We start from the raw sequence: 24,674 nt of genomic DNA, 5'->3' as shown, positions 1-24,674 counted from the left end.
ATATTTCCTATTTCATACGTGAGGAAATTGAAATTTGGGAGGTAAAAAAAAAAAAAAATGAGCTAGTGAATGGTAGAGCTGGGATTTAGACCCAGTAGTAAGTAGTTCCAAAATTTGTGTACTTAATTTCTCTGCAATACTGCCTTGTTAAAGAAGCAAGTCTTTTGAGTCAATTTTTATTTTTTTGTTAATTTGTTAGACTTAAACTGTAGCAAATTTGCATGCCTTTAACACACTCATGCAAATGCTGGCTGGCTGGCTGGGTCTAGTCTGGGTTGCACAATCTGTTTATATAGTCAAGTCTTTGTAGGAGTCTTCTAGAGTAGCACTCTATCCCCTGCCAGTATTTATGAACAGTCAAAAATTAACAGGCCATCTCTGAGTAGATATTTCCTTTTTAGTTCCATGTTTTCTTCATTATGTTGAGGTAATTTTTTATGTTATTGATTTTTAATACAATGCTGTTATTAAAACTATTTACCTTGGAATAACAAAATACGTATGTTGTTACCTTCTCAAGCTGTGCCAATCTTTTAGGCTTAGGAGATAGTCTTCTCATTTGACATTAGCAAGTTCTATGATTCTATGATAAATTTATGAATCTCTCTTAGCATTCTGTGAGATATTAAATAGTTTAAAATAAAACAGACAAGATAAAAACGGGAAGGAAGCTTACCATTATTTTTGGATGAGCTAGATTTTTAGAATCAGTAAATACTATTAATGATCCAGATCTTCCTGGGGAAAAAAGTTCAGAAGATCTGCATGTCCTTCTGTAAAATGGGCTGAATTGCTTTCATGGTTGTAAATCAAATTTGGAACTGTGAATCAAATCTGACTCTTTCAATAATGAGATTTCTTTGGGCTCAGCTAACTTTGTTCCTTTTTCTTATCAATTTGAATTATCTGATTTGTCATTCCCTCTATCACAGCATGAACATGAAGTTAAAAGGCGTACGTTTTTTATATTTTATAATGCTAAAACTTAATTTTGTTTATTAGAGATTGGGTCTAAAACAATAGTGTGCTTGGACAATTCCTATGTATGTAGAATTTTAGAATTTAGTATTTGTCTTTAAAATAACTTTTAAACATACTCCTACTTTTGAAGGTTGTTGTTAATTAGAGATCTGTTTCTCAATGCTGTAATTTACTAATGTTGTTTAGATTATTTCATACAAGTTTAATAAAATTTGCTTCATTACTCTTCCTCTTCTAGGCACTTGGCATGAATTAAGTGTCTTCTGAAAGCTTCATTAGGAAGTATAGGATAATATGTATACCAGAAAGATTACATTTTTCTCAGCTGCTCAGATGGGATAAATGTAGAATAAGAAATGATGGCTTTGCCTTTGTATTGTAAATGAAACACGGCCTTGTCTAATATTTATTTTATGTAAGGATTTTTTGCAGGCTAATCTAGAAGGTGAAATTTTTTTCTCCTTTGTATATCAGTCCCTGTTTGTAACTGTGTCATTTGTTCATTTTTAATTAATAGAATTTGTGAAATGTTGATTTTTTGTGTGTGTGTTTAGGTTCTAAATCAAATGTGACTATTATCTTACATCCTTATAATTTAATAAGCCCCAGGTGTAGGGAATTCATTCTCGGCTCTGGTCTCCAGCTATTTAGGATGACAACTCATCACACGATGATCTGTACCTTTTTTATGCATCAGAAATCACCGTGGGACACTGAACACAAAAATGTAAAATGCTTTGTAAAAATACTAATATAGCTTTAGAGATTTTCTGATTCATAAAATCTTGAACTTAAAATCTTGAATCTTAGAATACCAAAAACTACTCATAAATTTTTGAAGTGACTATCTTCAAACATCAGTTTAAAAAAAATGATCCCTTGTAATTAAATGATCATTGGAGGGAAAATTTTAATACATCAGTGAATTTGTTACAGGAATAAGTGAAACCAACTAATATTTACTGATTGTCTACAATTTACCTTAATACATTTAGTGCCATTGATTAAATCTAGTGAATTTTAAACCCTGAAAAATTGACAGTTGACTAATACGGTCTCTGGGAGAATAGATGAGGCCTCTTCACCCAACCCTCCTTACCCAGGGACAAGGAAGAAAAGGGTAATCAGGAAAGACTTAAGTTATTGACATTAGAGCTAATCTAGATGTGTAAGTAGGAATTTTGTTCTTTAACATTTTTATTAGTAAATCTTATTTTGAGTAGTAATTTTTGTTAGTCATTTGCTCTTCTGCTGAAAATGCAAAAAATAAAGACATACATAACAAAATAAAAATCAACCATAATCTTGTTGCATACCTTGATACAACCTCTGTTACCTTTTGGTTTATATACTTCTGGGCCTTTTTTCCCTGTGTATATGCATATACATGCCCCTTCTCTCTACAGATTTTAAGTTACAGAGCAGACATGGTATTCTGATTTAGAACCTTTTTAAAAAAGTGAATAATATTAGGGAGAGTTTCCATGTCAGTAAATATAGTCATCCCTCAGTATCTGGAGGGGATTGATTTCAGGACCCTCTCATATACCAAAATCGGGCATACTCAAGTCCCTCAATCCAGTCAGCTCTGCCCTGCAGAACTTGCTTATACAAAAAGTTGGCCCCTCTGTATACTTGAGTTTCTCATCCTTCGAATACTATATTTTTGGACCTTTGGTTGAGAAAACTCACATATAAGTGGACCTTTGAAGTTCACTTGTGTTGTCCAAGGGTCAACTGTGTACTTCTGTAATGCCGTAATTTAATAGCTATAAAATGTCTTAATTGTGTGACTGGATATAACACATTTACTCAGGTGTAAACCTTATTATAATGCTTTTGGATGCCTTTTGATTTTTCCCTAATAAATGCAGTGATGTAGTGAGAGTTCTTTATAGTCCATAGTTTTCTGGGAAATGTGACAATTAGCGATTAGGTATTCAATATAAAGTATATTAAAGTAGCCCGTTATGTGGCTGAACTTTAGACTCAATAACATTAGATTGAAATCTGGACCTTCACATGAGTCAGGGGATGAGGAAGAGAATTCCTTGCATGAGTAACCTGTACTTAGTTTTTACTACCTCACCTCATATTGCCTTTTGAATCTATTCTGGTGAGATTTTTGTCCCTGTCAGTCTGTTGAAACTTCTCTTGGTAAGGTCGGCAACAATTCCTGTTTGGCTAAACTCAAGAATAAATTATCAGGATTCCTTAATCAACATCCTACCAACTTTTTTTTTTTTTTTTTTTAATGCCTTCTTCCTTTGGCATTTGGCAAACCATACTTTCCTTGCTTTTTTGCAGCCTTAATTGATTGTTCCTTCTTGGTCATCTCTGCTGGTTCTTCCTCCTTTTCCCATCTTTAAATGATAACGTACCCCAAGACTTTGCCTTATTCTCTATTCTCCATTTACATATGCTTCCTAGGCAAATTCAGTAACTCCTTTTACTTTAAAAATCATATGTTGATGAATCCACATATATGTCCTGAACCTCTTCTGGTTCCCTAAACTTCTTTTAACTGTTTAATATCTCTGGATGTTTATGACCAACCAAGTCACCCCAACCAAGAATCTGGGAGTCCCTCTGACTCTTCTTTTACTTTGACCTGTGTTCTATAGGGGGTCTTGTTTGTTCTTCCTTCAAAATATATTCAGAGCCTACCTTTTTCTTCACCTGCCCTAATTCAAAATCTCTATCATCTTGCACATAGACTGATAAAATAACATTCTAATTGGTTTTCTTTTCCTTTTTCCTTGCTCCTGTACAATCTATTGTCCTCACGGCAGCACCCTACCCTGCAGAGTAAATGAGATTATGTCAGTATCTTGCTCAAAACTGATACAGTCAGTCCTCACTTAATGTTATCAATAAGTCTTGGAAACTTCTAAGCGAGATGATGTACTGTGTGCCTTAGGAACTTAACTCTTGTTTATGTCGATTAGCCTATGGTAAAATGGGTTTCATTATATAGTACCTTGTTTTGCTTAAAGTTGCAGTTTCCAGGAACCTATCAACGAAGCTCAGTGAGGACTTACTGTATTCTTTCTGTCCTGTTCAGGGTGCAATCCAGTTTTCCTGGGTGTCTGACTTCTTTTCTTATCACCTTCTACCTTGCTCACTCTTGTCTAGACACTCTCAATTTTTTGTTTCTTGAAAGCAACAAACTCATTGCCATTTTTGGGCCTTTGCACTACTGTTCCCTTTATCTGGAACTCTTTATCTAGATCATTGCATGAGTTCCTCTTTCCCTTCTTTTAGATCTTTGCCCCTTCTTTGGGAAGGCCTTCCCTATCTAAAATTGTTACATTCCACCCAGTCACCCCCTAACCCCTTACTCTGCCTTTATTTGTCTCTTCTACTTAAAAGCTCCTTGACATATTCATTATTTGCCTGTCTCCCCACTGGAATGCAAGCTCCACTGTATCCCAAGTGCCTAGAATGGTACTTGGAGTATAGTAGATAGTGAGTGTTTGAATAAATGCCCGAGGTTCCTTTATTCTTATTAATTCAGATTTTATCCTTCCTAATCCCACAAGGAATTTGAATTAGCTTATAAAATACTTTGAAGTATATACTAAAAGAGAAAACATCCAGGCATGCAAAATATAGACTAGGAATGACTGGTGGGAAATTTAATATGTAGGTCATGCAAGGTTTGACATGGTTCTTAAATGTGGATCGGGAATTTGGCTTTGAAGTCTTGACTGCCAAGACAAAAAGAGGAACACCTTGTCTTTAAGGGGACAACATTCTTCTACTCCAGGGAAGCACAGCTTTTCCTGTCATTTCAACAACTGTCCTATAAAACATGAAACAGTGAATTTTATACAGCTGTGTTTAATATCCATCTTTAAACTGGAGGGATGATGCCATGATGAAGCTCAGGGAAAGCAACTCTCTTGAAATGGTTTAGATACCTACACACATCCCTGTTTCCTCCTCCTCTCAGTGTATTCTGCCCCCACCGACATGCATGCTTCTGAGTAAGGCAGAACTTGTTTTAGCACCATTATCAAGGTGCACCTTTTTTTCCAAGTGACAGAACAGTGAAAGAAAGTTCACTCATTATTCCTATAATAACATGGGCACACAGCTCATGCCAAAGCAAGTTGAAAATTAGCCATATAGTATGCCTTTACTCAAATGTGGCTTCTGGAAGGTACGCAAATTACTGACAATAGTGACTATTCTAATCAAGTTTTCTATGGTAGTTTATGCTCTTTGATAGGGAATTTTGACATCTAGCATCTTAATTTGGAATTAGGCAAATTATGGGTGAGTATCATAATGTAACTCCAGAAATATTAATATACTAGTAGAGAATTAATTGCATTTTAAGATTTTTATCAGTTCAACCTGTTTACTTCATTTGGTTGAAGTTGAATGTATTCGAAATTAGTTGAGGAAGATCTTTTATTAGAATCATTAAGTTTTATTTAATGTTTTAATTTACTGAGTCAACTGAATCCTTCAAATTGTTGTATGATTTAAATAACTGAAGCATTTGGAGAAAAAACAGTCTAGAATGTGTTGTAAACAGGACTGATCAGTGATACTATACTAACTTGGAAATGATCACACTGAGGGCCAAAGATTGATTTTATGTTCTGGTATACTCTTACTTTGGATTTATCACTTCTAGTTTTATATCTAAGACATTCTTTTGGTGTAATAGAGAAAATATTTGGGAGATGGCTGGCAATTATTCTGCGTCCTGTTAGTATCTGTTTATGAAATTCTCAGTTTCCCGTTGTTTGATTTTATTTTCCCAGTATAAAGTTCATGGTTTGGCTGGGGAAGATCTTTAGGGGGAAAATGATTTGACAGTGTGGTGCAAAGTTTTTGCAACACATCACTAATCATGAGAGGAGGTTGTTTTTGTAGAGCTGTTCTTCTCCCTTGTTCCTTTTTTTTCGTGTATTTTTTGTTTTCAGATTGTCACTTTTTATCACTGTAACTGTCTTAACCCTGCACAGCTGTCCTTTTCCCTGTCTATTTTGTCCTATATATGCTGTCTTTTGGCCTGTAGTTGTCCCTAAAGCATGTCACAGAATCCTCATTACCTTTCTTGTTTTTTTTCCCAAGTTTATTTCACTTCTATCTGTAATTACTATGGTCTTGTTCCTGGAGTGACATAGGAAATACAGCTTGTCTTTGTTTTCAGTACCAACATAGCCCTCTTGAGAGTAATACTGGAACTTGAAAACATTTAGGCTGGGATTTTGACCAATATTAATTGCCTAGTTCGTTTGGAAATGACAAGGTTTTTTTTTAGTAAAAAGAGCAGCTGCCCTCGTTGTTTACTATTGATATAATTCTTTAAAAAAATACAAGAAAAATAGGTATAAGCATCCCAGTACAAAATGTTTTCTTTAGTGAATTCCCCGTAAAAGGATTTGTTCAAGTAGAAACTGTATGCCTATCTCTGAGGAAGATTATGGGCTTCAGCATTTGGGGAATAGACTAAATCATCCTAAATTCAGTGTTCCTAGAGTTTATTTTAATCAATGGAATTGTGGAATCCTGAGAAGAGTAGAACTTTGAGAGTACAGGTTTTGAAGTTTGATAGACCTGTGTTTAGAGCCTGCCTCTGTCCCTATTAGTTGAATAATTATTTGTATCACCTGTAAAATGTTAGCAGTCCCTCAAAAGAGAGTTGTGATGAGTAAGTGAAATATAAAACATGTAGCATGGTGTCTGGCACATGGCACCTGTTACTAACTACTGTTCAGTAAATTTCTTGATTTGTCAGGTAAATCTCATCTGGATTGGCACTTGTCATACATCAGAGATTAGGACAAATTCCACAGTGATATGTGTCATAGATTAAGGAATAGGCTTAATTGGGAAAAGGAAACATTTATAAAGCCAGGATCACCTAGGTGAAGGAAGGCATGATTTCCACATAGGGGGATGCCAGAGTTTGGGCAGTCTGCTAGACACAGCTTAGCTTTTCATTCTAGTTGAGATAGCCCTTTCCTGTATTATTCTCCCTTCTTCTAGAAGAAGCGGTAGATCAACCTTATCAGTGTATAGTCACACAAACTACTTGGGAACCAGATGTTATAGTTGTGGGTGCCCGCAGTCACCTGAGAAATTCAGCTGTCCAGCATGTGGAGACGTTGGGGCCCATGGGAAGTTGGGTCTGCCCTGCCGAGGGAGGAAGCCATGGTCCTGTTGGAAGCTGAGCATGGCTGCAGCCGCTTCTAGGAAAGAGGATGGTAGAGTGGTTCCAGCACATTGTCTAGGCAGTCCAGAGCGACTCCTGATGTTTTTCAGACAGTTCTGCTTCTCACATCTCATTTTATCGCATAGGGCCAGTGAATCGATTTTCTCAACAAACGATTGTCAAATTAAGTGTAAAGTATGTTTATTTCTATACTGTTTCAGCAAGTTGATATCGGGATAGGTAATAATAGAATGCATTTCAGAGTCTTTAAATGAATGTAACTCTGAAAGAACATTGGTCTTGATTAGCCCAGGCTCAACTTAGCTCCACAAATAATTATTGATTTGTTTAGGGTAGTGTATGTACTTGCTCTAGGAATTAGAAGATTAGTAGAACAAAGTCCGTGTCCTCAGGGAGTTTAGTGTTTCAGAGGGATGAAGTAGAAGAAGCTTTTAAAAATGCAAGTAGAGTTTAAGAAGTATCATGAGAAACATCACCAAAGGGCTGTGAGGGTAGAAGGTGACAAGTCTGAAAAGGTATCCAGTGCTGAATCTTAACACAGTTTGCTTTTGGGGAAGAATTTAATGCTTGATAGACCTTAAATTTTTAGTCTGTATGGGACAGTAGAAAGGAGAATGATTTTTTAAAAGTTGATTGGCTAAGTAGCATGTGGAATTTGGAGATTAGTAAAAATTTCACTCAGATTATTCTTTGGGAACTGTGATTTACATAGTTTTTGCTGTAAATTGTACTTTCTGAAAACATTACATTTTAGTGTGACAGATTTACTAATGAACTAGTATGGACTCATTCTAAGGTGGGAGAAAAACTAATAAGAAATCTGTCAACAGCTTCCAATGGCTGTCAGTTTTATTTTTATGATTAAGTGCTGGGTGTGGGGCAGATGGAAATTGCATTAATCATTGCATGCTCAGCATGTAATTTGCCAGGAAAAAAAGTAGTGTAGAGCACTAAGGGATAGAATACTTTTTCCCCCATCAGGTGCTGTAGTTTTGAGAGTCATATCTATGGTCACTATATGAATAAAAGAACAGAACAGTTCCTTGAAGAATTCTTTTTATTTTAAAGAAATTACTTGCTGTCAATTTGTTCTTACTTTTTCATTTTATGAGGTCTCTCAGTATTGCGTAGGAAAACTACAGTTCACAGAGGAAGGTCTAGTCTCTGAGATGTTTCCATTTAAGATATGGTTATTATATATGATGTCAAGGTAGACTAGGTTTTTGGAGGTTTTGGAGCTTTAGCCCTGACTTGGGTGGTACTGGCTGTGTGGTCTTGAAATTCTCCAAACTTCCCAGGGATGGGGGGGGGGGGTGTTTCTCAAGGTGATCTCAAAGGGTCCTTTCATCCATCTAAGTTCTATATTTACTAATACCAATATTTTGAATGGCCATTATTTGGTTTTATATACCACCATTTTACAAATGATATATTTTTAAGAATATGCAGTTTTGTATGATTGGCCATCACCATAGCACATTTTGTTGAAACAGTAAATGTAGGCTGGCATTTGACTTTTTGTTTGGCACTTTCTGCTTAGCTAAATTTGTGTGTAATATAAGGTGGAGCTTGGAAGCTTTACTGCATAATGGTAGTTGTGAATATGGCTTGGATGTGGTAGTGATGCTTGTTGCACTTTCAGTTAAGGTGCAGTCCATTTATATATTGTGCTTTAATAATGTCAACCATTGTAGGAAAATGTCACACATGGGAATCATGGATAACTAGTAGCAGTGGTTACCTTATCTCGGGACCAAGAGGATGGCTTCAACTCTTAAATGCCTTAAAATACTCTGTCAAAAATGGCTGGCTCACCAGGTTCCAAACCAAGTTTGAATTTAATGTGTATCTTAGTTCTATTCTTGTAGTTCTTTGTGAGGGCTTTAAATCGTATAGAGATTCTGTCTCTAATTTAGAGTATAGGTGCACATGCATACTTTTCAAAAATTGGTGGTCTACTGAATGTCTAGTATTATATGGCATTTGTTTGTTAAACTTTTATGATGAGTAAATTTACAGAAATTCTGCTCTAGACAAACTAACGAGACTGTCTAGTAATTTGTTTTTTCTTGTAGGTGCTGAAGGCAACTGTGGTATTCTCAGTTAAACCTATTATTTAAATATTCTTGAATGTTACTTTGATGCTACCCTATTTTGTTCAAATTCTGATTAAATTAGCTGCTGGTACATTCTTGCTGAGTGGTATCACTTGGAAGGAAGATGGTAGGGGTATATATAGCTTATATGCTTCCCCAAAAGAAGTATATTGTAGTGCCTGCCATATTGTTTGCAGCAGTTTCATAAATTCTGCTTCAGGTCCTTTAACTTAGTTCTTTACCACCTTGTTGCCTCCCCTATGTGGTCAGTCTTCCTAAACCCTATAGCGAAACCCTATTAGCCATGTGACTCAAATTAACTTCCGTTTTTATGTTGCTATTTTTTGTATGTTGCTTATAAAATTTCTAAGCTCTAGAATTCCAAAAGTTGTATGAGACAACAGAAATTGATATAGCCAATTTAGACAAAAGTTAGAAATGAAATCAATACTGTCATATTTTTGAAATCTAAAAAGAGAGGCAAAAATGTTTCAGACTTCGCTTCTCTAAATTGCTTCCAGCTGCCTGCTTCCTAATATAGAAATATTTATTAAAAGTGGCAGGTTAAAAATTGGATTCCTAAGGCAAAATATGACTGGTTCCATAATTTTGTTAAAAAGCAGGAAATATCTGAGATTTTGTCACTGTAGTGGCTTTATTTTTTTGGAGGGGGATCGTGTGGAACAAATACATATTTCCTAGCCAGCGAAACAGGACAGTAAACAGCCGAGACAATTTAAATGAACAAAAAAAAAAAAAAAGAATGTCCTAAGGTAGTGAGTAGAGGCTTATGAGATTTTTCCTTAAGTAATTCCAACACTATAAATGTTTAAAAAGGTAGAAGGAGCCATCTAAGACAAAAAGACAATTAAAGATGGCTAATTGGGGCTCACTGAACGATTTAAAGAATTATTAGGTGGAAATGCTTTATAGAGGCTTTTTAAAATCAAGAAGAAACTTATGTTAATTCTGATGAGAAATTGAGGAAAGGAAGACAAATATGTTGAAGGTGATTGAAGGTTTTGGGGAATGTGTGTTTCAGAAATGAGGGAAACAACAGAGAGAAATAGAAACTGTACATTGGAGATATATTTGGAAGTTATTTTTCGTAAGGCATTCAGTAGTTCAGGTGGCAGGTACATGTGCTCAGGAAGAGAGTTTGTTAGGTTAAAAAGCAGTTGCTGGAAAGTATTCCAAGTTAAGCCTATGGATTTAGGCACCAGGAATCCTGAAGGGAGGAATCTAGCAATCAAAAAACATTTTGTAGAAGATTGTGTTGGCAGTATCAGTAGTGGTTTTGCCTTATGATCTTCCTTAACCAGAACGAAGTCTGAACAAAGCTGACATCACTTCATATCTGTGTATTATTTGGTCTGAGGGGAAAGAAACAAGGAAGACATAATATATATTTTCCTATTCATGTTGACCTGTTAAGATCATTTAAAAATGAATCACGAATATTTCATAATAAATATTTTGTCATTATTGCTCAATATATCATACTTATTAGCCATTTTCATCATATTATACATTAGGGTTGCAATTTATAAAATACAAGGCAGATGGTAGTGCATGGCCTTATTAGCAATATGGAAAAGAGAAAGAGATTAACATCTACTGGTGGTTTGCTTCTTAATATGATCAGAATGACTAATAAAGCCTCGTCAAACTAGTAACTTGGACAGGATATGTAGGTACTTATGTATATGTTATTGTGTTTGGAATAAATACGAATTATCTATGTAGTAAAAAACTTGAAAGGGTTTCTAGGTGATCTTCTACTAGAATTCAAGAAGTGTCAATATAAAGACTCAAGTATTTCATACAAATTAATTTCATAACATCTGTGATTCTCATTAGAGGGGAAGAAGGGTTGGGCCTTATAGTTTGAGGTATTAATAGAATATTCGATATTTAGTCTTATTTGAATATGAAGATTGTTATTAAAAACTAATTAAACTGTGTATCAAAATAAAGCCTGAACACTATCTTTCTTAATAGGTCATGGATTAAAAGAAAATTGAAAAAGCTGTAGGAGTTTCTCATATTAGCTGTTCTTAAACATTCTTTTTAAATGTATAGAAATTGAAAAGGCAAACATTGAATCAAATTATGGTGCTACAACCTTTTAAGGCATTTTGAACAGAAATCCCAACTCAGCATTAAAGAAGGTGAACAAAATCAAATACTTTGGTTGAAGTTATGCAACCTTGAACAAATTCCTAAATTAATCTTTGGTTTTCTAATTAAATATTAGTAGGGACAAGATATGACTCATGGTTCTGAGCAGTAAATGAAATAATTCATATAGTTTATTGAGTAATTCTCCTTTCAAGAAATAGTTATTGAATATATCCTATATGCCTCCCTGACTGTGATACTCTGGGGATACAAATTTAATATAAATGGGACCCTCACGGAGATTAAGTCTATTAGGAGAAAGAAGAAAAAGTGATTACGATAGTTTGCTATAATAGGGATGAGAGCAAAGACAGAGTCTGTTTAATGGGCGAATGCAACTTCAGTCCACTCCACAGACAGTGGTAACTGAGGGCGTGGAGGCAGATCTGGCTTTTGTCTTATTCCCAAATTTATGCACAGGGCCGAGGCCTATTGTGGGGGTTCTTTCCGTTAAACTTTAAAACATGAGATTGGTAAATATGGACATTTTTTAGAAGAAAAACCCTATGAGATTTCTTAGACCATTATAAGATTATTTGTATAACTTATAAATACTTTTATATAATTTTAGTCAATCTTTAAAGGTCTTTAATGCTTCTTGTGTCAATTGTGCCCTGTGCTTGCGTTGTCCAGCCTGCTTCCCATCCTCAGGCTGAACCATCTGCTTCTTCACTGTTGTGTAAGTCTAGGACTGTTGCTATAGCACATAGGTTTGTCATAGCAAGTTTACATTTGAGTAGGAATTTGGAAAAGACAAACTTTGTTCCTGTAATAACATTTTAACCTGATGTCCTGTGATATTCTAAGTGGCTCTTAAGTTTTAAAATTTCATCTTTAGTTGTGGTAAAAGACATGAAACATAAAATTTGCTATTTTAACCATTCTTAAATGTGCAGCCCCGTTGTGTTACATCCATTCATATTGTTGTACAACCAGTTTCCAGAACTTTTTCGTCTTGCAAATCTGAAACTCTCTAGCTGTTAGGTGGCTCTTAATTTTAAGATTACAGTTTTTGCAAAAATTTCACAAACGATACTTTTACTACTTACTGGTGATGATGTTATTTCTTAAGAAAAGATTTCGTAGATGACTTTAAAATATCAAATAGTGTGTCCTTAATTTATACTGTAAAATTAGAATATTTGGATTATTGTAATTAAATAGTTTTAGAATGAGGAATTATACTTAGGCCGTCAATATGCTTTTTAAAAAATTGTAAGTTCTAGTAGGATTTGGTTATATTTAGCCAATGGAAATGTGTATATTAAGTATGTTTGCACTTTGGGGAGACAGTATGCATCAATCTTAAGAAATGCCCTTGTTCATGGGTGGCTTAGGCTGGTAATAGGTAATCTCTCACGTCTCCACCATCGTTGACAGTTTTTTATTTTGTTGGTTTCCTTCACTTTTAGATAGTTTTCATTATAAATTATTAATTATTTGGCACATGGGAGCCACTTTAAGGAAACATGAAAATCTGATTTCTTTAGAGTGATTATCTTTCTCTTTAATTCTAACTTTCATTTCCCTATAGTTTTTGCTTTTCATTCAAAATATCAGTATTTTATAATTTATCTTCCCCTCTAGGATGTCTAGTAGTGATGTTTAAGGTAGATTTTTTTTCCATGATTATATTTTGAATCTTCTTGTAGCCAATGTTAACTAATACTGTCCTTTTGCTAGGAACCATTATTGTTTTTAAGATTAGCGGTTCTTTTATCTTCCAAGTTATTGGTGGTAACTTCCTACACCTATCACAGGACATTGAAGATGACTTGATGCTTTATCAATTTTGTATTTTATGATACTTTTAGCTTTTTAAAGTCTCACATGTTGTAGAAGAGGTGCAAATAGAAATGAAAGTTATATTTTGATGGTTTATGTCTTGCCGCTACTCTTTCATTATACTTCTTTGGGTTGCTGTAAATTTCATCCTTGTGCCAATAACATAAAATCTTGTAATCAAAATATAACTCCTACCTAATTATAGGTATACTTCATATTTTTTGTGTCTTAATGAATAGGAATATAGAATGTATTAATGAGACTTTCTTGTCCAAGAGTCAATACTGAAAATTCCAAAAAAGTAAAATTGTCATATAAAAAGTTAAATTCATTTTTAGAGATTATTCTAATTGGAAAATTAAAGTATGGCACAAACCCAGAAAACATCTTTATAAATAATAAAAGTGAGTACACAAAAATTAAAAATCTCTGCTAGGGAAAAAGCAAAACAAAGCAAAACAACAAATGATTAACTCATGGCAAAAATCTTAAATGATGAGATGCAAAAAAATATTGAAGCATCTTTAGCAAATGAAGAGATTTCACAACTTGATAAATAGAATGCCAGGAACTTATTAGAAATACTGGCAAATAAAACAGACAGTGCACAGAAAAACAATGCCTTTGAAAAGATGTTCTGTCATGCATAAAATAATACAACTGCAGCTTAAAATTTCCCCGAGATATTATTTTTTCACTTAGTTGACTGGCAAATATAAAGCCTAATATACTTTGAAGTAGATGTGGAGAATCAATTTTTGGTGGGAGTATAAATTTGTATAACCTCTGGAGTGTTGTTTGGAAATATCTTTTAAATGGACATACTCCTTGAGCACTTTTAGAATAGATATAAGCAAGGCTATTCATTGCAGTGGGTAGTTCTTTTCGTAACTGAGTATTATTTCCTGCATACTTGAATGTGGGTGGAATCTGTCTGGAAGGATACGGAAGCTGGTAACAGTGATTGCCTCTCAAGAGGAAGACTGAGGTTAATGAAGAAGATATGAAAGACAGGTTTTTCACTTGAATATTCTTTATAGAATACATGTGCGTATATTACCTGCTGAAGTTATTGTTAAAAAGTATAACATTGAATTAAGACTCTTATAAGCCATACGTGCAGTACACCGTCAGTGGGCAGCAAGGGTGTTTGCACATCCCATGTGTTCTGGTAATGCTGCAGTGTTGTAGTGTGTGCCATTCGATTCAAACATCTCTCCCTCAAAAGAAAGTGTCTTCACCAGGGCTCCTCACCCCTGACTACCTTGGGCAGGCACTCTATTACATTTATTTGTTCATTCTTTCTGTCTTCTTCCAAGCACTACATTTGTGTTGCAATCATTAATACTTTCTGCTGGTTGTTAAATATCTTTTTCAACAGATAGTCCCCATGGGTGTTGGGAGCACATCTCCCTTTGCACTGCTGGGTCCCCAGTAACCCTTGTGTGTTTTTGACGTCCAGGGCATATTTGAATGAGTGAGGAATAATTCTAGAATATCAGAGCCCAGCCACAGCTTATTAGGGAAAATATGATGAACAAGCCTCTTCTCACCCATGTGGAAATTTCTGTTCCTTCTTTCAGTGGCTTCCCTAACACAAATAAAAATTGTAAACCTTTTTCTTTTTTTTTGCGGGGTGGGGGGTAGCACAGATCTCTTTCAGAAACCAGTATAAACCATAAAAAGGGCAAAGATGCAAATATCTATAAATCTTGTCACATAATTTCAGTGGTTTCATGGATTTCCCAAAAGCTCTTAAGCTGGACCCACCTCACTCCAAGCTTCTGCTCTGCAGAACTTTTTTTCTAACTGACCTTTATTCTATTCTGAGAATTTTCGGTATCATTGCTCTGTTTCCTCCTGTTCCTGGGACTGGGCTGTTGTATTATTATGAAGATTTTCAAATATACAGAAAAGTTATAAAAGGTATACTTCTGGACAGCAAAACACCTAACACCTATATACTGCAATCAAACTTTTACCATGTGTCCTTTATCATGTAACTACCCACATATCCTTCTATCCTTAGTGGATTTCAGAGTACATTGCCAGCCAACAGCAGCACTTTCCCCGATATACTTCAGCTTGGATGGCATTAACTACATGTCAACATTTGTTTATAGGGCTTTTATTGAGGTAGAAATTTACATACAATGAAATGCACAAATCTTAAATGTTAAATTTGAGTTTTGAAAAAAAGTATGCGTCTGTGTAACTCAAACTCTTACTAAGATATGGACCATTGCCATCACCCTAGAAAGTTTGCTCATGTCGTTTCCTAGTACTTTGTTTACTGATTTAAATAATTATAACTTATTCCTTTTTAGTTATTATGTTTATATTATAATGAACCTCTCAGTTTGCACTGTTTGATTGGCATTCTCATGATCATTAAATGAGATCTGATGAGCGAAGATCAGTCAATCCAGGATCTTTAAGACTTGCCCTACCCATCGCACTAAGAATACACTGGAGTCAGTAATGAAGTTGCCAACCCTGGTGGTTGAGTTGGTGGTGGTCTCTGATAAGCTTTTGTGGAGGAAAAGGAGGTGTAAGAATACTGACTGGGCTGAAGGAAGTGGGAGTCTTATTGATCTCCTGTGCTCACAAGAGTCCTGTAGTGATTGAGGAAGAATGATAGTCACCTATCATAGAGCAAGCACAGTGGTGGAGAGGGGTTGTGAGGAGTAGGCCCAGCAATTTAGGGCCTTATGCCACCAGCTGGTAGAATTTGTGGAGTCACAGATCCCTGGGAGATAGAGGAGGTGGGGTGTTCACTGGGAAGAAGAACTCTAAGACAAACTTAATCTCTTTTCGTGGAAATCTTGACAGGGTAGGCATAGTGATTATAGCATATTAATGTCTCTGATATAATAAAAGTTGCCTCAGAGACAATCTATTCATAAGCTTAGTATGGATTAAGGATTCTAACAGCTTCTTAAATATGAATTGATTTGTAGTTTGAGAAATAAATAAATGTAACCAGACACTGTAGTTATAAGTTGAACCAGAAATACAAAAGCACTGTTAGTAATACCTACAGAACAGAACCATCCATATCAAAACAACTTTCTTGTACTTAAATCATATTATCGCAGATTATACTAGCTGATTGTTATAACTATGACCATTGTTTAAAAGTATAATACGTTGATAACTTGGCACAAACCTCTGTTTAAGTTTGTTTTTAATTTTATGATCTAGGCCTTTATATATTCATCACTATTAACAATATCTACTTATTAAATGAATTGTTCTTTTTTGTGTAAAGTTATTACCATAATGTAACAGTTGTAACCAGTGTGCATCTTCCCTGAAGCTTCTGATAATTCTTGTTTCCTGGCTCAGTCCCTCTTATCTTACTTTTCCTTAGGTGGTCCCCTATGGTACAGAGTTAAAAATCAATCAACTAGGAAACTTACTGTCTGGTATTTTGCAAATTAAGCCTAAGCAGTCGGCATGATCTCTTTTATGAGCATAAAATCAATATATAATAGTGGTATTTGAGATATATTGAACATTTTTGCATATTTTTCATTTATTATTTAATCTTCCCAACAGTCCCAAGAGATAGGTGCTATTATTATCTTCAGTTTACAACTAAACAAAAGGTCAGGTAACTTGCCTGTGCACAATTTAAAAGTGGTAGAACTTGAGCTCAAATCCATTTTCATACCTACTACACCAAAGACTCCTACTCATTCTAATATAAGCTGCATTAGATTAGTTAACTAAGTACCACCAATGGTACTACTGGCTCTGATTCAAGGAGAAAAATCCAACTCTTTCTCAAACATGAGTTACTTCTTAAAGCAGGTTATGCTATGATCTCTTCTATGCCCCATCTCAGGTTGTTCACTCAACATTCACTTAGCGTAAGTAAGCAGTGACTTTGAATTTTTAATATCTTGCTGTAGTGGATTGAGGCCATTAGCTAGGTCTGAATCAGCATATTCTTTTATTCCATTATACCTTTGGACATGCTTAATTGCAGTGTTCATATAGTAAATTATTAGAGGAAGAATGTTGAGTTGCACACAATGTATTACAGTCATTTTGTTTTCCAAGTATACATTTCCTAGTCTAAAAGTTTAAATTTACAACTGGAAATTTTAAAATAAGGTCATATTTTATCTGAAAGATAGCTTTATTTATCTTATATCCAATTATTACATTATTATGTAATTTCTGGTGCTTCAGTATCATCAGATGGGACAGTTCTAGTAATAGAAGAAAATGTGAAGGTTATATCTACTGTTCCTCCTATTTATACTTAAAACTCTTGAGTTTTGGGAGGGGTTGTTAGTTAATAAGTATAGTTTGATTTCCGGACAGTGTTTTTGATGCTTCTTATTAGCCAGTGGGCAATAATTGCACTCAGTTTTGGAAAGTATATTGCCAGAATTAAATTGTTAACTTAAGGCAACCATTTACCTAATCATCTGTGTTTTTTATATGTTCTCACACAGAAGAAAGAACCTTCTAAATCCAGTGTCAAGAAAAAAGTGACCAAAGTTGCAGAAGCAAAAAAAGTAATGAAGAGAAATTTCAAAGTGAATAAGAAAGTAACATTTACTGATGAAGGGGAGGTAAGATTCTGTAAATGCTTTATTTCAGGGGTACACTCTGAGGATCATGAAGAGTTTGACTTCCTTGGTGACTTATATTCAGTAATGAGGGGGTAAATGTTTCTCTACAGCATGCTGGACCATTCCTTTTGCTGTTACTGTAGGCATTTCATCAGCTCTGCAGCTGTGAAGAAGGATGCCTCATTGGCAATAAACTGAGATACTTCTTGGTGTTACCAACACAGAGTTGGTTTTGAACTTTCTAAATTCTGTTTTTATAGATAAGATTTTCTCATCATGGTATTTATCAATCTGTTCTGCAGGAGCAAATACAAGAATACTAACACAGCTACTTGCCATGGCTGCTTTTGTTTGACTCTAAAAAAATCTCTGCTTTGCACTTCCTCAATTTTAGATGCTGTACTTGCATGTTTCTTGCTATGCTGGATATGGGAGGGTCTTCTCTGCTGTAAAGTGATCACAGACACCTAGGTGCCTAGTTTTCATCTCACCTTTACCTTGACCTTACTGTAAATACATACGTATAGTGTAGGGAAGGGGTTACCACTCAGTGATTACTTACGAAAAGTCACTCTATTACATAACAATTCTCTTCATTTTTAAATGATGAAATAGATCCAGAATGCTATGTGACTTACCTAGGGAGTGATGACTAGTTAGTGGTTATAGCAGATCTTCCGAATATCATCTCAGCCTCATTTCACCAGCCCACAGGCTTTCCTGAACATCCTAACATAGCACACAACACCTTACCCCCACTGTAATCTCATTTCCCTCACCCTGCGTTATTTTTCTTCATAGCACTTGAGTCATTTTGTGACTTTAGTTTATATCTGACTCTTGTCAATTTCTGCCACTCCACTTCTCTATAAGGAGAAGGTATTTTGTGGACTTTGTTTACTATAATATCCCCAGCACCTAGAACAGTACGTAACATAACCCCTCAGATTTATTGAATGAAGCATCTATCTCAATAAAATAACTGAGTTTTTCTAGTTACATTACATGGCTATAATGTGTCACATTTCATCATCACTAATATAAGTGCTGCTTAAGTCTATATCCAATGGAATAGGTTTCTTTTTAATTTTGAAGTTGAAAATTTGGGTGTAAATGATGGAAAGTAACAAAAGGGTGTACAATTCAAAGGTGCTGGAAGTTGAAGAGGAAGCCTATGTAAGTAATAGATAATGAATCTTTATAAAATTTCTAAAAAGAGGTCAACACTCGAGAAGCAGGCTTAATCTAGAATAGTCACACGACATCTGGTGTTCACTGTAAAATAAGATGAGTGCTCTTAGTGTAATGAGGTTCCTTAGTGTGCTGCTAAGTTTAACTGCACAGATTATACCAATTAGCTCCAGGGTGAGTGTGAATCCTTAACTATGAAATGTTTCAGTGTATGCTTATTGCTGATAGGAGCTGTTGTGAGCCATCCTGAAACTTCTGACCTAAAGCTCTGAAAGAAACTCCATTCCCTCTGTGATAGCAGTAGGGATGAGGAGTCCGAGGAACAGATGATATTCTTATTGTTAGAATTGATCCCTGTCACTGTTTCTTTAGGGTCAGTGACTGCGAGCCTGGCTGCCCCTGTAGTATTTGTCACCCCCATTGGTTGCCAAAAGCTGAGGCTCTAAAGGAATCTCATCTTCAAGAAAGGCTGTGGTGGCTACTAGAGTGAGAGAGGAGGCATCAATGCCTGTGATGTGTGTGTCTATAATTTCCATTTGCCTGCAGGTTAATTAGCAGTCTTTCTAAAACAGTGGCAGCTATTTAAATCCTCCTGGCAACCGATTATTAGATAAAATAAGAGTGTCATTCTTATCTGAATAGTCTGTAGAGCTATATAATGTTAGACCTGGAAATCATTAAGTCAGACTTCTTTATTTTTCGGGATGGGACACAGTGATCCAAAGATTAAGTAATGTATTCAGCATTATGCAGTAGACTAGCAAAAAAGCCAGGACATTTAGCCAAGTCCCCTGACTCCAAAATCAGTGCCCTCTCTTCTAGATTACCTTGTTCCTTATCATAAACTGTATGTGTAAATCATGTGGCTTTGAGCAGGCCCGTGAAACACAAACCAATTTTCTCCTTTACATTTGGTTACTTGAGTTCTTGTGTGTAATACTGGCTGATATGTGATTCAGTGATCAATTTTGAGCTCCTCTTTAATATGTGCGAGGTACTGTGTTGAGCTCTGAGGATAAATGAACAAGATATACAGCTTCCCTGTAGGAGGTTAATTCTAAGGGAAATAGGAGAATCAACACAGTGCCATGGGATATGTGGTAGAGATACACATAAGGTGCCACAGTGGCCCCAAGCAGGTGCATGTTAGTCTGGGTCCTGCTCTGTGCAGGTAATTTTCAGCTGAGTCCTTTGGAGAGCAGGATACTAAGAATGCTATTCAAGAAGGTGTTGAAGCATTTCTATTCCACAACTACCTTCTCCAAGTTATTCGTGAAAGTTGCCTTTAATCCTCTTGTCATTGGCTATGGCAGCATTACTTTACCCTGACTGGGACCGTCTCTTCTGTGGCTTGCTGACTTTAGTTATGAAGTTTGTTAGAAAGTTTAAGAAACACAAGTTGTAAGGCAGAAAGTTGGTGTAGGGACCATTTAAGAACTATCCTACAAAAGGAAGTAGTGTTCCCTGTTTCCTGCCTGACACTTACCTTTTTTCTCTCTGTAGTTGGTTCAGCAGTGGCCACAAATGCAAAGATCTGTCACAAAGGATAATGAGGAAGATGACACTGGCGGTATCAACTTAGATAAAGCAAAAGAAAGACTTCAGGAAGAGGACAAATTTGACAAAGAAGAATACAGGAAGAAAATTAAGGCAAAGCATCGGGTAAGCTTTCCATCTTGAATTAATACTGAGTGAAAGTTAGTGTATGTCTGAATATATCTAAATAATCATTAACTATTCATTACAAGCATATTACTTTCTTCATTGTTTTCTCTGACACTTTTTTTCCCCTGTGGCTATTTTGTCCTTTTATCTGTTGCATTTGTCCTTCTATTGGGGGTGTCTTTGTATGCTGGCTGGTTTCTGAGAATGTAACCTAAATCTGCCTTTAATTGAGGTGACCCAAGTAATATTAGTGGGTTTTTTATTGTTATAAAGTTTTTTGTTGTTGGTTTTTTTTGAGATAATTGTAATTTTACTTGTAGAAGATCCTACGATCTCCATTTCTATAATTTTGGTATTACCAGACTGCTATATACAAAACATTATAGTATGTAGCCTTTTGGAATTGGGTTTTTTCATCCAGCATTATTCTCTGGAGATTCATCCAAGCTGTATGTATCAACACTTCATTCCTTTTATTATTGAGTAGTGTTTCATGATAGGGATATACCAAGGTTTGTTTCACCATTCACCCATTGGAGAAGATTGGCGTTGTTTCCAGATTCAACTTAATAGTTAAATTTCTTCCCATAGCCTTGATTTTGCTAATAGATACAAGATTAAATGTATTTTAGTAAAAAAATGGAAACTTTATAAGAGGGAGTACTTCCATGTAAATAAGTTTGTGTCCTGGTGGCCTTAAATTTGGCAGTTTTCTAATACCCTTGAGATAGTGGTCACGTAAGGTACTGTAGTGTTCTACTACTAAATTCCCTAAAAGCAGACATTTCATTAGATAAAAGAATCAATTAATGAAATAAAGCAGATCTATATTCATACAGAACTTTCTTTAGCATGGCTTTGAGACAGTGATTTCAGAGTGACACAATGTCATACTTGTAAATGACTGCCATAATATTAAATTCTATGTCAAGAACCTTTTAAGCCTTTGGATGTAGACATTTAACTACATCCTGAGAAGGATTCTTTTCATTTTTCACTTTTGTTTGACCTTTCTTGGACCAGTACACCTTTTTTTTCAATATAGCAGCAATTCTCATATCTTTTAAGATTTGATGCAGCTTCACAGTAGCATTTGATGAACAAGCAAAAGTAGATATTGAAGATAGCTTCAGGGATGAAGATGAATGTTGCAAAAACCATTCCAGAGATGTGGAGAATAAATGAACCTGAAATATACTGGTTGCAATTGTTGGATATTTATGTTAATGAGAGAACTAAATATTTCTTGCATTGCTGCTTTTAGTACAGTACTTAAATCGAAATTTGACATTAAAATTTTTTTAAAATCTTTAAGAGTATCAGCTACTTGTCATGTTTCAGCTTGAAGTCTACTTAAGAGTATTTATTCAGGGGAAGATTAAGCATAAGAGTGTTTCATCTTTTATGATTTCTAAGTTGTAGCCAGCAGTAGAAGAAATAGGAAGAATTTACCTAAAATAAAAATTCCTCTTCCTTTCCCTTGCCTTCTCTTTCCCCCATGTGGAAGTTATTACTGTATTCAGATTGTAGAATATTGTTTCTGAAACTGTTAAAAAGTTAATTTCAAAGGGGCTAATTGTATGTGTTATACATTGTACATGTGCTAGGCTCTGGTCTAAACCGTGAAGGTAGAATATTTAAAATACATGGGTCCTACCAGGCGTGATGGCTGATGCCTATAGTCCCAGCTACTTGGGAAGCTGAGGCAGGAGTATCACTTGAGTTCAGGGGGGTCAAGATGGTAGTGAGCTATGATCGCACCTGTGCATAGCCACTGCGGTCCAGCCTGGCAACATAGTGAAGCTTCGTCTCTTTTAAAAAAAAAAACAAAAAAAAACTAACAAACATTGGTCCCTCTACCTCAGGAAGATTACTGTGGATATGCTGTCACTGCAGAAAAGCTGTTCGTACCTCTGTTTTTTTAATTAATGTTTTTGAATGAATAATGTACTCTCATTGTTCTAAAATCAAGATGATAAAAAAGTACTTAGGTATTGAAGTCTTGCTTCTGCCTATATTTGTCTTACTCATACCTCCACCAACAGCTAACTACTTTTATTTTTAATGTATCCTTTTACTTTCTTTATGCAGATAGGAGTAAATAGGAATACATATTATTTTCTCCTTTTCTTACATGAAAAGTAGATTGTTCTACCCTTTTCCATTTTCAATCTTTTAAATCATTTCCTTTCTACCACTGTTAAAATATAGCATATGATTTTTAAACTGTTTCCATGACTGTCTCACAGCAAGGTTGAACAGAGTAGTTCTGGGCTGACAAGTTGAGAGAGAAATCTCTTGAACTTTATATACTCCTGGTTTTGAAGTCAGTACCTCTGAGACTAAGAGTCAAAGTGTTTTTAAAAATGAATTAACAACTATTTTATGTAAAATAGGCATGTTCTGCACAAGGCAGCCTGTGACATACCTTCCAAATAGTTTGAAAATACTATGTAGCCTGAAGAAAAGCACAAGTAAATAACTGGAATAGTTCTCTCTAATCAACTTTAATGTTAATTCTACTTGATACTTACATGATTGGTTTTGTGGTATTTTCCTCAGTAAAATTGTTACTTACACACATACATATTTGTGTGTGTTAGGGAACATATTACGTTTGTGAACACTTTTGGAATTAGTTTATTACAATATTAAGACACAGTACTGGTGCTCAGATCAGTCATGCAGCAAGCTGTCTTGGGGTAGACTTTTGCCCAGAAGACACCAGACATTTTCTTCAATGGCAAGTTTTAACATTTGGCATAGTGAAACAGTGGTGTTTGGGAAGACTGGTGGACTTTATTGTGGAATATACCTGTACTTGAGTCTTGAATATGGCATTAATCCAATTTGTATTACCAGCCACCAATTTGGATTACACTTAACTAATCTGAAAAATGAGGGAGCAGGAATGGGAGTTAATCCCAGACAATCAATGAGATCCTTTGGCTCTATAGATTTAACTAAGGCATGAGAGTGAAATTATCCTTTACTGTTTGGAAAATGAAAGTTTAATTTGTAATTTTTTTCTCCCTGACAAATCCGGTTGCTTGTTTTGCTTGATGAAAAGACTTCTTCCTTGTTCACTTACATTTAATAGTTATTAAAATTTTACTTTAAAAACTAAATATATTAATCCTGCACAGATTATTTTGCTTTGTTTTACCTGAACACATTGGTTTTAAAGTTGAATTTTTTTCCTAATCGAGTATATTAATATAATGACAATTGTTCTAGCATAAGGTTTTGCCTTGGGCAAATGTAATTATGTTTCACTCATAAGACTGTCACTCATAATTTTGTTACTTCTATGAAAGTATATTGAGAAGAATATATTATGTCCCCAAAGAATATTGAAAATACTTAGGGTCTAGGGGTAAGCTTTACTTCAGGAAGATAGAAAAAGGTAAAGAAATTTTTGACAAAAGATTATGAATAATGGATGTGCCTGAAAGAATTTTCCTTGTGAAAAGAAAACTCCGCAAAACCTATTACATGCTTCTGTATTTGACACATTTTTTTAAATGTATATCAATTTTAGAAGGTTTCATAGGTTTTGAAATTTTTTTCTAGCATGTTCAAAATACTTTTATTATATTTTTGCTTTGAAAAGATAAGATAGTTAATATGTAAGTGAATTTAGTCTTAATGATTCTGTTTGAAAGTAGTTTCCTCCTGCTTTTAAAAGTTAATCGCCTTGAATCATAGTTTTGGATATGTACTCTTTGTAATGTGGGACTCAGGTGCTCATTTTGTCCCTTTGTTTTTCCTCCATACTGTTTCACCTGTCCCTCGACTCATATTTTCATCTGCCAAATTTTGAAAGCTGTATAATTTCTACTGTGGTTCAAGTAAATATCTTTGTCTTAAAGTTTCATAAAACCGAGGTATAAAGATTTTTTAAATTTATTTTTTACTTTATTTTCAAGTTCTATGTTTTTAATTGACGAATAATAGTTGTATGTGTTTATGGCGTATGATGTGATGTTT

General features: G+C 35.0%; 1 protein-coding gene across 2 annotated transcripts in view; it reads left to right on the top strand.

Annotated features, from left to right (window-relative positions):
* DDX10 (DEAD-box helicase 10) overlaps positions 1–24,674 on the top strand; it is a 245,624-nt gene that overhangs the window by 127,957 nt on the left and 92,993 nt on the right. The window contains exons 14-15 of one of the 2 annotated variants that reach the window (XM_045556655.1): positions 17,709–17,828; positions 20,523–20,681. In XM_045556655.1, the coding sequence (XP_045412611.1) occupies positions 17,709–17,828; positions 20,523–20,681 (279 nt within the window). The remainder of the gene's footprint in view (positions 1–17,708; positions 17,829–20,522; positions 20,682–24,674) is intronic. The other variant, XM_045556654.1, reaches the window with a different exon arrangement.

Source organism: Lemur catta, chromosome 7 (genome assembly GCF_020740605.2).
Source record: "Lemur catta isolate mLemCat1 chromosome 7, mLemCat1.pri, whole genome shotgun sequence".
NCBI lineage: Eukaryota > Metazoa > Chordata > Mammalia > Primates > Lemuridae > Lemur > Lemur catta.
Note: the sequence above shows the minus strand (reverse complement) of the source record. Positions and strands in the feature narration are given on the sequence as shown.